General features: G+C 45.2%; 1 protein-coding gene across 1 annotated transcript in view; it reads left to right on the top strand.

Moving 5' to 3' along the window:
• LOC125026910 overlaps positions 1-14701 on the top strand; it is a 41394-nt gene that overhangs the window by 2461 nt on the left and 24232 nt on the right. The window contains exon 3 of the mRNA XM_047615511.1: positions 1248-1328. Coding sequence (XP_047471467.1) covers positions 1248-1328 — 81 coding nt within the window. The remainder of the gene's footprint in view (positions 1-1247; positions 1329-14701) is intronic.

Here is a 14701-nt window from a genome sequence, read left to right as displayed (position 1 = left end):
GCAGTATGCAAACTTACCTGTCAGTCCTAGGTGGGAAAGATGGGGTAGGAGATCCCATTAGAACCCGGGGCTGAGTAAGAACTGTTTTTATAGTTTTTTTCTTAGTTCCCCCAGAGAAAAGATAACATCTCTGTTATTAGGTTCGGCTGCCCTTTCTCTGATATGAGCAAGTCTGCCTGGTTGTAGGCGTTCTTGGTTTGCTCTCAGTTCAGCTGGCAGACTGTTGCTGCTTGTTCTTGCAGAGAACTCATGCACCAGTCTGTTTGCCTCTGATTGAGGGTCGTGGGGTGTGCACCTCGGGGCTGAGTGGCTGGTAGCTGGCCTGAACCATTGTCACAGTTCTGTAAGGGTGGTTTGGTGGCCAAAAGACTCACGCCATTCCAACCACTTTTCCTGCCTGACTTTTGACAGTTTCCTTGGTATCTCTGACAGTTTCCTTTAGGAGGGCTAGATTGTCAGTTTTTTTTTTTTGCCTTCGGAATTGTTTTCTGCACATGTTTACTCTGTGGTTGACCTCCCTACCCTCGTCATTAAAGTACCAGATGTCTTTGTAACTCCTGGACCAAAGCCAAGCTTTTTAGGTATGGTCTGTGAGGCTGCTTGACAGTGGGCCAAGGCATTCTGAAAGGCTTTTGTTTTCCATCTAGTATTGGGCTCTGCCAAGAAGGTTTAAAGGTTTAAAAGTTTAATTTGATTCCATTTGGATATTCTTGGTGTGACATAGTGTCTGTTTTATTTTGCTTCAAAGTTATCCCCTATGTGCAAGGAATGGCCTGGGTTACCATCCACTGGCGGCGAGGGATTTGAACGCAAGTCAGCAAGATTGCTAGACGAGATCGCTATGAAGATGGATCGAAAACAGTGGCCACGAGAATCAGATGACCAGCCAGTCAAATACAAAGAAAGATAGTAATACCACTTGCGGCAAATCCAAGTAGAAAATGCTTGCCATACCACCCCAAGCTAAATCAGGCTCTACATGACTTTTGCGTCTGCACGCATGTTTTTTGACACCAGCGCACCAAAAAGAAAATTAGGGTTGATCTTATCTGACCTGGGAAATCATTGTATTGTGTATTCATTTATTTGTTTTGTACTCTTTCATTAATAAAGAGTCATCATCAGCAGCAGCAGCTGCAGCAGCATTCATATCACTGTTTTGTTACTTTTACTTAGATAGTAATAATGAAAGTTATATTTCATTGGAGCAATCCTTAACTGATTACCTGATTTGTTTGTGTCAACAGCTGCGGTCACCACGAGTATTGCTGTGCCCTGGGATGTTGTGTCTCCACAGCCTTTTCCTTCTATCAGCTGTGGTATTTCTGGTATGTATCCCATTGCTATGGTTCATTATAGCGCAATATAGTGGTAGTATTCGTAGAGGAGAACTACTTAAGGTGTCAGATGAATATACAAAATTAATGGAGGAAACCAGCTTGTTATATATCATAACTAATAATAGGAAAATATGTAGACAAAGGAAAATGACTTCAGTCTTCCATAACCGGAAGAATTAAACTTATACTGCAAATTTGCATTGAGTATTTTATATTTGTTCACTTATATGAGAGGAAAATACTGGCCTCTCACTTATAAGAGAAAAAATCCTCAAATAGATTGGAAAAAATCTTAACACCCACCTACGTTACACTTTGTGTTGTATTCTTTACATATGCTTCTGTTCAGACATATTTATTTACCTTTTTATCCACATAATCTGACTGTACGGGAGGAGCAAATGAAATGTTTTATTTCATAATGTACTCAGAAGAAAAGAAATGACAAAGACTTGTCACTGGCATTTTGAAATGTAGAGTAGTGTCTAGCTAATCGATGTCTGCTGGATAAATTTTAAGCAGCCTCATTCTACGAAATAAATGTACATGAAAAAACTTTTTGAGTTCAAGGCCTTATATCACTATAATTCACCTTTGGTCTAACTGATTTCACGTATTTTACATGGAGCACGTTACTTATGGGAGTGAGATGTGAAATGCACAATGGAGACATAAAGAAACCTAACATATAATCAAAGTCCAACAAAGACGCAATCAAAATAATTAACCGACATGTAAATAATGGCTATATTTTGTCAATTTGGAAATAAATTAGTATTTGTATCTCTATTTGTGTGTGTGTGTGAGCATGCAGCATAATCTCTTTACCAGCCCAGCGGTTGTTGTGGGGAGTCCCTATCTCAGAAATTGTGCTCACATCTCTGTAAATAATGTAACTGGGTGGTTTTCGGCTCGCCACAGTGCTTGAAACACATGTCTGCATAGTCAGTTGTTTGTATGATTTGTCATGCGCAGTGGTAACCTAGTCTGATTCGGGGAAGAATGACTTCATCAACTGTTGATTGTTTCAGAGAGTGCCAGTGGCTCCATCTTGTCGATGGGGAGGATCTTGTTTCCTGCAGGAAAATAGCAAGTACTGTGGCATTGGGCCTGTGCCTCAAACATTTTCGGCTTGGTTTAATGATTATGGGATTTGGGGGCATACCCTTGCCAATGTCAGCTAGTCTGTAAGCAAGCTCATTCCCTCCGATGGCCTCTGTGGCTGGGGTCCAAGTTTAAGATTATTCTTCTACCCTGAGCAAGAATCCTCTGCGCTATGGTAAGCACAGTGGTCAGGGAGTAGATGTTGTCATTGGGCATGCTGTGTTATAGATAGTTAATGGCTGCCTTAGAATCTGTATGTATGACCATGTGTCCTTCCCTCAGGAACATGTAGGCTAGGGCTCCCATGATTGCAACTGCCTCTGCTTGTAGCGATGTTTGTTACATTCATGGATTTTGTGGCATTCCTTGCAAAGACGGTGCCTGCAGCGTGGATTACAGGATCAACTGATCTATCTGTGAAGTAGGTTCTACTACCTGGAGGAGTAATGACTGCAATGACCCTTTCGGCTTCTGCCTTCAGATTAGGCATTGATTCTTTCTCCTTGACAAGGTCACGGCAGAGAATGTGATTAAGATTTGTGCCTACGGGTGGGCTTCAATAAAGTCAGGGTTGGGGGAGTCCATGCCCTTAGCGAGTAGTTGCTCTTTGAGCTGATAGTGTATCAACACCCTGGCTGTGTGTGGCAACCAGTTGTTTGCAAAGAGCTCATAATCTTGAGTGTTTTTATCTAATGCTTGTATTCCTGAGTGCCTGGATGACTTTGGAAAGGAACTGTTCTGTCATTAGATAATTTCCAGGGGTAGAAGGTTTGCTTCCTGACAGTTTCATTTGGAACTGTCTCCAGTTTTTGTCTTGGTCTTGGCTTGGTGGCAATCAGGGTAACAGAAGCATAGTCCGTCATGGGATGGACAGCTTGTACATAGAATGAGCTTAATACTTTATGTCTAGCTCCTATGTGCCTCCCAGTCATTGCTCTCATGACAAGACTAGGTACTGGACCTCCTTATGGAAGGAGGGGATCTGGTCAATCCTTACCCCAAGGTATTGGAAGACCTGGACCCATTCTACGTCCACTCCTTGGTCATGCAGACTTGTGCCTTGAACATTGTGTCTCAGAGCCATGGCTTTGGATTTTACTGCAGAGATCTTTAGTCCTGTCCTACAACACTCCTCAGACACAAGGTCCAGACAACGCTGGCTTTATTTAGGCTGTATGGGCCAGTGGAGGTGATAGCAAGATCGTCTACATAAGAGATGATCTTGCACCCCACTGGGAGGTTTATGTTGGGGATATAGGACATTAAGGTGTTAAATAAGGCTGGACTGAGAACCCCACCCTGTGGCATTCCATTTTCTAGTGGTATGTGCTGTGATAGGTAACCTTGGTATTTGACTCTGGCTGTCCTGTTCCTGAAGTAGTCACCTGTTTAAGCCAAGAGCTTTCCTCTGATTCCCTTCTGGATCAGGCTCTTCTGAATGGCTGCAGAGATCTTTATCCCTGTCCTACAACACTCCTCAGATACAAAGTCCAGACAGTGCTGGGCTCCTCTTAGGCAGTGCGTCCAGTGGAGATGACTGCAAGATCATCTGCATAGGAGATGATATTGCACTGCGCTGGATGTATGTTGAGGATACAGGACATTAGGGAGTTGAAAAGGACCCCACCCTGTGGTGTTCCATTTTCTAGTGGTATGTGCTGTATAGGTGACCCTTGAATTTGACTTTGTTCTGTTCCTGAAAGTCACCTATCCAGGCCAAGAACTTTCCTCTGATTCCCTTCAGGATCAGGGTCTCCTGATTAGCAAGAAGACCTGCTAATTCGAAAGACTTCTCCAGGTCTAGGAATACTACCAAAGATGTGAGATGCTGCTTGTGTTAAAGGCTTGACTATGCTGTGTGCTGTGCTCATGGCCCTTTGTGAACACATGGAGGTGCTCATATGGGTGTTCCATTTTACATTGGAGTCGGTTTAGTACCATTTAAACAGCTGAGGAGAGAGATGAGGCAGTACTTCCCTGGCTCCTTTGATTTTGGGATGGGAACTATGGTAGCCTTCTTCCAACACTGGGGTAGAGTGGAAGTTTCTCAGGACTTGTTGATGAGTTGCAGGAATGCAAACTCACCTGCCAGTCCTTGGTGGGAAATGATGGGGTAGGGGATCCCATCAGAGCCCAGGTCTGAGTAAGAACTGTTTTTTTTTTTTATGTTTTTCTTAGTTCTCTCAGGGTTTGGCTGCCTTTTTTCTAATATGAGCAAGTCATCGTGGCCTAAGGCATTCTTGGTTTGCCCTCACTTTGGTTGGCAGACTGTTTCTGCTTGTTCTCGCAGAGAACTCATGCATCAGCCTGTTTGCCTCTGATTGTGCACCTCGGGGCTAGAGTGGAAGTTTCCCAGGTAGCTCACCTGACCCATTGCCAGAGCTCTGTAAAGATAGTCCGGTGGCCAAAGGACCATTCCAGCCACTTTTCCTGCCTGACTCTTATTGTAGTTTCCTTGCCATTCTGGACAATTTCCCTTAAGAGGGTTGGATTGCTTTTATTTTATCTTCGGAATTGTGTTCTGCACAAGTTCATTCTTTTAATCTCGGTGTTAAAGTACCAGGCATTTTTGTAACTCCTGGACCAAGACCAAACTTTAGGTATGCCCTGTGAGGCTGCTTGATTTATGGCATTGATAAGTCTGGCTTCAAGCACATCCACATTTTAACTCTGTGGGGGTTCATTTCATCTAAGGGAGTGGGCCAATGCATTTTGAAATGCTTGCCAGTTGACCATGTCTGTTTTCCATCTTGGATTTGGTTGTGGCATGTTGGCTGGGCCAGCATCCAAGAGCGTGGTAACAGTGCCATACTGGTCACTTGTGACAGTCTTATCAACACACCATCTGATTCTCTCTACCAGAGCCGCAGTGGCCAAGGTGAGGTCTGATTTGACATGCGTTGGTTTTTGGGTATTGAAAAGAGCGAAATCGGGGAATGTCTCAAGCACACTAGCTATGTGTTAGCCTGCCTTATCTGGTCGCCTACAGGGAGCCAGGATATGGTGGTATGCATTCGACTGTAGCACAGACCTACCTACAGCCTGGCCTACTGCACACACTGTACAGCTTGAGGGGGCCCCCTGCCAGGTGAATCTCAACAGTAAAAGATTCAACATCTCGACAGTGCGATGCATCGGTATTGTAGAGCAGGGGATTGTTGCTCTGACTAATGCCAGCTGTGCTTGGCAACATGAAGACATGATACCTTGAAAAGTGAACAGTCCCCTGGAGCATGATAATGTCAATGTTCCTTGATCGCACTATTACATGGAGGATGGCATTTTTTGTGTTGAAGCCAATGATATTCACTGTAGTATGCTTAGATTGTGTGCCATCGTGTTAGTTACATCTGAGCCGTATTTATATTTGGTTTCAGAGTCAGTTTCCCCATCAGTGGTGGTATCTCATAATTCCGTTGTAAAGTCGCTTTCCGAGAGAGGGATCTTCATCTGTTTTTTGGCTATTTGTCAGGTTAACTACGGGTCCACTGGGAGGTGGCTCTTGCAATGTTCTTTGAGCCTTTATTCATCAGATTCTTTTTCTACGTACTTGCAATGGCTGGAAACTCCTTTTGTTGGAGGTGTCCAGTGTTGGCTGGGGAGGTGCTTCCCTCTTCTTAGGAGATCAAGGAACCTTTTCCCTTCTGTTCTGTCCCCATATGGGTGCCTGGGGGAGCAGGAACAAAGTCTGGCTGTTTTTTAGCAACCTCTTGTCGCCTGAGGGCCACTTCCTGACAGAGTAAGCCAGGCTCCAGGCATAATGCCTCTTGGCACAGTTGGGACATTTGGTAATTTTGTCCCCTTGGCCTTCCTTGTGTACCTTAAGGCACACCTTGGTGTTGTGTGCCTTGCTACAGATACCACAATTGGGCTTAACATTGTAGCTAGCCTGGTGGTGACCATATTTCTGGCACATAAAGCACCTAAGTTGTTCAGGCACATAGGTTCTAAGCTTATAGAACCAATCACTACCCTCAAGAGTGGTGATTGGGGCTCCATCTATCTTCGGGATTCAGTGGTGAGTACACACTTTTCTCCCATCTTTAAGCTCCTTCGTTTCCTACAGGAAATTCAAGGTAGCTTGATTTTTAGGGACAATGATCATGCCCTGGTGTCTGGCAACCGGGAATGACAACCAGATTTTTTTCTGCATCTCCAATGTGTTCACCAGTTAGTAAGCATTGTCAAAGCCTTCAGGTTTAGAGGGAACCTTAAACTGTGGGAAATTCCTAGAAGGTCCAGGCTCTCCCTCAGAGTTTCAGACTGCCCCTTCAGCATGGATTCTAGGCTTTGGTCATGGGAGCAGCTGCTGGTTTGTCTGGTCCAGCTTTGTGCTCCCATCTCGGTTAGGGAGGTCTGAGGGAAAGTCCAAGCTTTCCATGTTTGAGTGCCATTATGAGAGACAATACCATGGACAGACATGTTTTGTGGTTATGGGTTCTGTCCTGACTCAGCCCATGTTTTTTTTTTTAAATATTTTTCTTGCCACTAGAAGATAGAATTGGCTTCAGAGTGACTGTCATGGTCAGTTTTTGCATGGCTTGTCATCTTTAATCTCTGTTTGTAGAGGATTTGGTGAATTACTTGCCATGAAATTAAGCACTTATGTCACCTTCTCATGTCCCAACCCAACAAGGGGAAGCTGTATGTTAAATCTTATGTCTAACAGCTACAGGGTGGTGAGAGGGTATGCATAGCTAAAAGCCATGGTGACTGGCAATCACGGGACTTGTTTAAGTACAACAGTGCTATGAGTGCTTACTCATACATGGCATAACTGAGCCTCCATAACTTCCATCTCCACAGTACACAAGGGTGCCATGCATGGCATACACATGTGTAGGTGAAACCCCTGGGGAGAGACCAAAGGGAATGCCATTCCACCAAAAAGATAAACATTATTTTTTGGAACCATTTGGTCATCCCCCTCCAGCTCCAAGCTCAAGGTCAAGATACAGAGGCCCACGGAGTCACCTCTGCACATCTTTCCCATACCAGAGAAGCATTTTCACCCCTACTGATAAATGGTATCTATACCTGCCTCCTAACTGTCATAGACAGATTCACTTGTTGGCCCAAACTGTACTGCAACCACCGTCACCAGGATGTTCGTCGCCGGCTGCATGGCAAGATTTGAGATACCTTCAACAATTGTTAGACACCATGGACGCCAGTTTGAGTCCTGCATGAGCTAGGAGCACAAGCTGGACCAACCAAACCATCAGCTGCTCCCATGACCAAAGCCTAGAATCCAAGCCGAAAGGGTGGTCCAAAGGACGGAGACAAACTCTGAAGGAGAGTCTGGACCCCCTAGGCGTTTGTCCCTCTAAACCCATCAATTGGTAAGAGCATTGGAGATTCAGAGAAAAATCTGGTTATCAATACGGGAGAAGGCAGTCACGGTCACCATGAAGGCAGTGACACAGACTGTTGCAGCCCTGAAGGGAGGAAGCTGGACAAAGTCAGCCCCTACCCCACCTCAGGATGAGACTCCCCTCCCTACTCCCACCCTAGCCTGCCCTCACAGGCAGAGCCAAAACAGTGCAGACTGAGCTTACCCAGGTAAAGTTAGCAAAGCCCAAAAACACAGACAAAGCCTGAAAAGAGAAAAGCCCAGCTACCAATGGCTCTCCACCTCTCAGTGTACCCATAGATAACCTGACAAACAGCCCAAAAACAAATGATGATCCCTCAATCATCGAGGACTTCACATTGGAGTTGTCAGATACCACCATTGATGGGAATCTGACCGAATCCAAATATAAAGACGTCTCAGATAATACTAAGCAACATTATGACACCCAATCTAAGCATACTACAATTGCTTCATTACAAGAAATGCAGTCATTCACACGATAATACAATCAAGGAACACTGACATTGCTATGCTCTAGGAGACATTAACAGAAGGGACTCCTTGCTTCTTAGAGTATCATGTCTTCATGCTGTCAAGTACAGCTGTCACTAGAGGCTTGATCACCCTGGTCAGAGTCAATGCATGTCAAAGGAGGTGTCTTAGACTTCACCTTGGCCACTGAAGCTCTGGTGGAGAGAATCAGATGGTGCATCGATGAGACTGTCACAAGTGACCATTATGGGACTGTGACCACCCTTATGGATACTGACCCAGCCCCAATGCCAAAGCCCAATCATAGGGAAAATACACAAGGCCAACTGGAAGCATTTCAGAATGCCTTGACCCACTGTCTTAGATGTGACGATGAGTCACAGGCCAGACCTAAAACTCGGCAGAAAAGAATTCTGAAGGCGAAGAACCCCTGACAATCTAACTCGCCTAAGGGAAGTTATCAGGGATGCCAAGGAAACTGCCAAAAGAGCCAGGCAGGAAAAGTGTCTGGAATGGTGTTAGTCTCCAGACCACCCTTACAGAGCTGTGGCAACAGGTCAGGTGAGCTACCAGCTGCTCAACCCCGAGGTGGACACACCATGACCAACAATCAGAGGCAAACAGGTTGGTGCATGAGTTCTCTGTGAGAACAAGCAACAACAGTCTGCCAGTCAAACTGTGGGCAAACCAAGAACACCTACAATCAGGCAGACTTACTCATATCAGAGAAAGGGCAGCCGAAACCAATAACTGAGATGTTATCTTTTCTCTGAGGGAACTAAGAAAATACTATAAAAACTTTACTCACTCTGCCCTGGGCTCTGATGGGATCTCCTACCCCATCATTTCCCACCTAGAACTGGCAAGTGAGTTTGCATTCCTACATCTCATCAACTAATCCTGGAAAACTTGGAAGAGGGCTAGCATAGTTCCTACCCCAAAACCAAAGGAGCCAGAGAAGTACTGCCCAATCTCCTCAGCTGTCTGGGCAAGATGGACGATAGAAAATGGGACCCCCACATGAACACCTCCATGGGTTCACAGGAGGCATGAGCATAGTACACAGCATAGCCATGCTCTTAAGCACAACCAGTACTGCCACATTTGTGGTAGTAGTCCTAGACCTGGAGTAGGCTATTGAATTAGCAAGTCGTCTGATCCAGAGGGGAATCAGAGGGAAACTCTTGGCCTTGATAGACATAGAACAGCCATAGTCAGATTGCTCTCTGTCTCGCAAGCAAGTACCAGATTAGCATTATTCTATGACACGTCATTAAGGCCTTTTACAAGGTCTGACATGACGCGTCTCAAATACGAATTAATGCAGTTACAACTCCCAAAAAATCTCTTCTACAGTGTCCTAGATCACAGGACTGCCACAGTACCCCTGGATACTCACCTAGGCACCCCTCTCCGCCTCAGAAGTGGAGTACCACAGGGAAGCGTTTTACCGCCAACACTTTATATCCTGTATACAATCAATCTGTCACAACCTACACCTTACAGCAACTATATTTCTTAAACATACGGTATCACACACATCAGACAAAGAATTGCACAAGCACACACAACAGTCACCAAATTCAGACACTTCTCGTGCTGCACACCATGAACAATAGTCAGACTGTATAAAACAACACCAATTCTTGAATACACAGCTATCCCGCTGGTTGCACTATCAAACTCACAAAAACTAAACACAGGCATACACAGACGAGCTAAAAATACCTGGGCCCGACTATGCGAACGAGAAGACGAACACTACTTGACTTTATGGTTTGCGAAGTTCTAGCTTCGCCCGGGCCTTCTAAATATGGCCCGGCCTGTGTCAGCTTTTTACGGCTGTTTCATTGAGTTGTCTGACACTCGGTGCTTACCGTGGCGGCGGGATTGCCAGCAGGCGCTCCTGCCGTCATGGTGTAAGCATTTCGCATAGCCTTTTTACCAGCACGGCGGCTGTTGTGGGCAGTTCCTGTTTCAGGAATTGTGTATGGTCACAATTTTCTAGGTAGTGGACTAGTGTGGCGTTCGGCTCGCCGCAGTGCTTGCAGCACCTTTCATCGCGTTCGATTGTTGGGATAATCTGCCATGCACAGTGGTAACCTAGGCGCATTCTGTGACGAATGACTTCGGTACCTCTGTTGCTTACTTCAGAGAGTGCTAGTGGTTCATAGCCTGTGGCGTCTGAGTACCAGCTGGCCGAGGGGGAGGTTCTCGTTTCCTCTCTGTGGAGCTGCCGTAGGAAGGTACGACCGACCAAGGCACACTTCTTCATAAGTAATTTTCGGCTCGGTTTTATCGTCAGCGACTGCTAGTCTGTCAGCAAGCTCGTTCCCTCTGATACCGATGTGGCTTGGAACCCAGTTGATGATAATTCTTCTACCCTGAGCAAGAATTCTCTGTGCCATTGTGAGAATCGTAGTCAGTAGGTAGATGTTGTCTGTGGGTGAGCTGTGCTGAAGACAGTCAATGGCTGCCCTTGAGTCTGTGTGTATGACCACGTGTCCTTCCCTTAGGGACGCGTGGCCTAGGGCTCCCATGATTGCAACTGCCTCTGCCTGTAGCGAGGAGGCGTTGTCTGTTACCCTCATGGATCGCGTGGCATCCCTTGCTGCAAAGCCGGCGCCTGCAGTGTGGCTCAAGGGATCGACCGATCCATCCGTGTAGTATGTTCTACTACCCGGAGGAGTGATGGCTGCAATGACCCTGTGGGCTTCTGCCTTTAGGCTAGGCATGGGGTATAGGCTCTTTTTCATTGACAGGCTCATTATGTTGAACTCTATCAGGCTCAGTGCCCACGGTGGGGCTTCGGCAAAGTTGGGGTGGGGGGAGTCCATGCCCTTAGCAAGAAGCTGTTCTTTGAGCTGATGGCGTATCAACACCCTGGCTGTGTGAGACAGCCAGGAGTTGTTTGCAACGAGCTCGTTGTCTTGTTCGAGGCATCTGACTATTTTTTGTCTTAGGCTTGTGTTCCTGGGAGCCAGGAATTGTGTTGCCATTACATCGATTCGTGAGTCCAGGGGGAGAAGGTTTGCCTCCATCAGGAGGTTGAGGACCTTCGTCCACCTCGGGGCACCAAGAATGATCCTGGTAGCTTCATTTTGGACTGTTTCTAATTTGTGTGTGTGCTTTTTCTTTGCAGCAATTAGAGCGACTGAGGCATAGTCCACAATGGGCCGGACAGCATGTACATAGAATGATCTTAGTACTTTGTGTCTGGCCCCTATGCGTCTCCCAATCATTGCTCTCATGACGGACAGTCTTGCTTTGGTTCGGTCAACCAGGTACTGGACCTCCTTATGGAAGGAGAGGGTCCGGTCTATCCTTACCCCAAGGTATAGGTAGTCCTTGACCCATTCTAATTCCACTCCCTGGATTTTCAGTCTTGTGCCTCGAACTCTGTGTCTCAGAGCCATGGCTTTGGATTTGGCTGCAGAGATCTTTAGTCCTGTCCTACAACACTCCTCTGACACGAGGTCCAGACAACGCTGGGCTTTATTCTGGCTGCGTGGTCCAGTGGAGGTGATAGCGAGATCGTCTGCATACGAGATGATTTTGCACCCCACTGGGAGGTTTATGTTGAGGATGCAGGACATTAAAGTGTTGAATAGGGCTGGACTGAAAACCCCACCCTGTGGCGTTCCATTTTCGAGCGGCATGTGCTGCGATAGGTGACCCTGGAATTTGACATTGGCAGTCCTGTTCCTGAAGTAGTCACCTATCCAAGGCAAGAGCTTTCCTCTGATTCCCTTCTGGATCAGGCTTTCCTGAATGGCAAGCGGACTTGCCAGTTCAAAAGCCTTCTCCAGGTCAAGGAATACCACCACAGCTGGGCCCTTGCTGATTGTGCTTAAGAGCGTGGCTATGCTGTGTGCTGTGCCCATGCCCCTTGTGAACCCGTGGAGGTGTTCGTGCGGGGGTCCCGTTTTCCATTGAAGCCGGTTTAGTACCATCCTCTCGGCCGTCTTGGCCAGGCAGCTGAGCAGAGAGATGGGGCGGTACTTCCCCGGGTCCTTTGGTTTTGGGACGGGAACTATGGTAGCCCTCTTCCAACTAGAGTGGAAGTTTCCCAGGACTTGTTGATGAGTTGCAAGAGTGCACGCTCACCTGCTAGTCCTAGGTGGGAGATAATGGGGTACGAGATCCCATCAGAGCCCGGGGCTGTGTTGGAACTGGTTTTATAGGCTTTCCTTAGTTCCCTCTGAGAAAAGATAACATCTGAGTTATCGGGTTCGGCTGCCCTTTCTCTGATCTGAGCGTGTCTGTCTGGCTGTAGACGCTCTTGTCTTGCCCTCAGCTCCTGGACTAAAAGCTTAATCATACCTATACCCCAACCCAATACTGACAAGGACAGGCCCATTTCCTTGACCTCCTGTCTGTGCAAAGTAGTTGAGAGAACAATTCTGAACAAGCTTATGTATTGCATTAATGCTAAGTTATCAACAGACTGTATGGATTTCTCCCAGGGCTGTTTTGCGGATTACATAACAAACTCAAACCCAGGCATGCAAACTGTATTTTTTTTTTTTTTTTTTATCTTAAATCTGCCTTTGATATTGCAAACAGAGAAATTATCCTTGAGCAACTAGCTAGCTTTGGTATTCAGGGAAAACTGTGAACATTGATTTAAATGTATCTATCTAATCGATGGGCATTTTCAGGGGCTTTAAGAGTACTCGTACAAAAGTATTTGAACTCGGCACACCTCAGGGAGGCGTACTTAGTCCCATGCAATTTAATATTCTAATGTATAGATTACTAGGCGATATACCATTAGATGTATTTTCTAGATTCTAGCGATATACCACTAGATGTACTTTCTAGATTCTAGCGATATACCACTAGATGTACTTTCTAGATTCTAGCGTAATACCACTAGATGTACTTTCTAGATTCTAGATATACCTTCAGCAAGGGCTGCTGAGTGTGGCTTAGTAATCTCTGAAAAAAAACAAGGCACTTAACCCAAAGACAATCACTCGGGGTGATTGTCAATGATGCAGAGTTCATCAAAAGCCTGAAGAAAAGGCTGTGGGAGCGACTGAAGCCACTTAGGACACTTGTCGACAAAAATCATGGTATCAATGTGAATATTGCGAGACTCTATTACTTGTCATATAAACAGTCAGTCTTAGAATATCATGCATAGCTACTAGTATTCAAGGAATCAGAGCTAACTAGTTTAGAAAATGTACAAAATGAAGCCATGAGGATCATTCTTGGTGCCCCTAGAACAACAAGAACTGTGAATATGAGAACAGAACTTAATTTACCTTCTGTTTATGAAAGAATATCATACTTAAATACCACATTTAGTGTCAAATCAATTAGAGAAGCCCTCCAGTATACAGAATTCCAAAGACAACTAAAATACAGTATAGAGGAGCTAACTTTGAATGACATCACCGATTCATATTCAAACCCATGGGTACAAGTAACATGTAAACACTTAGCTCAGCTGAACCTACCCATAACTAAAACCTTGCATAGATGTTCTGTACCACTATGGGAAATGTCAGACCTAAGTGTATAGTATATGACTGTCCCCCCTGCTATACTTGAGCAGTATGCACTTGCAATTATACTACCCAAATTGAGTTGGTAGGAATACTCATGGCCACCGAATTTTTATTAAATCAAGGCTCAGGGGTAATTTTCTGCGATTCACAGAGTGCTCTCCAGGCTCTGAACATTCTAGACAAAGGTGCAGGAAATATTGCAAATGACATCAGGATAAACGTGTATTGTGCAAAAGAATGAGACCTGATATACGTTTTGTGTGGATTCCATCGCATGTTGGAATCCCTAGGCTGTTTGCCTAGTAAATTCAGCATGTGACAAGCAAAGTGTGGATATAGACTTTGGGGCACCTCTTTCTACGATTTTATACATCATTAAAGCTTTCTTCAAAGAGGACTTGACTGAGTTGATTAATTCTCAACGCCCTGAAAGCTGTATCATAAAGCACTATGACCGGTTTAGGCAAGCTTCATTCTTCTATGGTTTATATAAAACAAGAACAAGACAGTGTGATGTTCTGACTGCAAGAATCAGGCTCGGATATAGATTGTACTGGCAGGTCAGAAACTAAGTGTAAACTGTGTAATGAAGAATATAAGCTTGTACATTATATCTCAGAGTGTCGTGTGTTACAGCCTTTCAGACCACCTAACATGAGGTACAGAGAGCTATGTAACTATTTCATATCATCTGAATTTTTTGAAGATATATTCATGTTGTATTCTAAATTTGTAATGTAGTATCACATGACCACATATCAAATGTAGCAATGCTTTTCCACGCCCAAGCTGTACGCCGGCGTGGTAGATGAGTAGATAAAGGACTGTGTAATTGTTCCTTTCCTTTAACTGATGATCATAATAATGTTTTAGCCTAAAATTCAAATGTA

This window comes from Penaeus chinensis, chromosome 7 (assembly GCF_019202785.1).
Source record: "Penaeus chinensis breed Huanghai No. 1 chromosome 7, ASM1920278v2, whole genome shotgun sequence".
Lineage (NCBI taxonomy): Eukaryota > Metazoa > Arthropoda > Malacostraca > Decapoda > Penaeidae > Penaeus > Penaeus chinensis.
The sequence above is the reverse complement of the archived record's forward strand: the minus strand, read 5'-3'. Positions and strand labels throughout refer to the sequence as shown.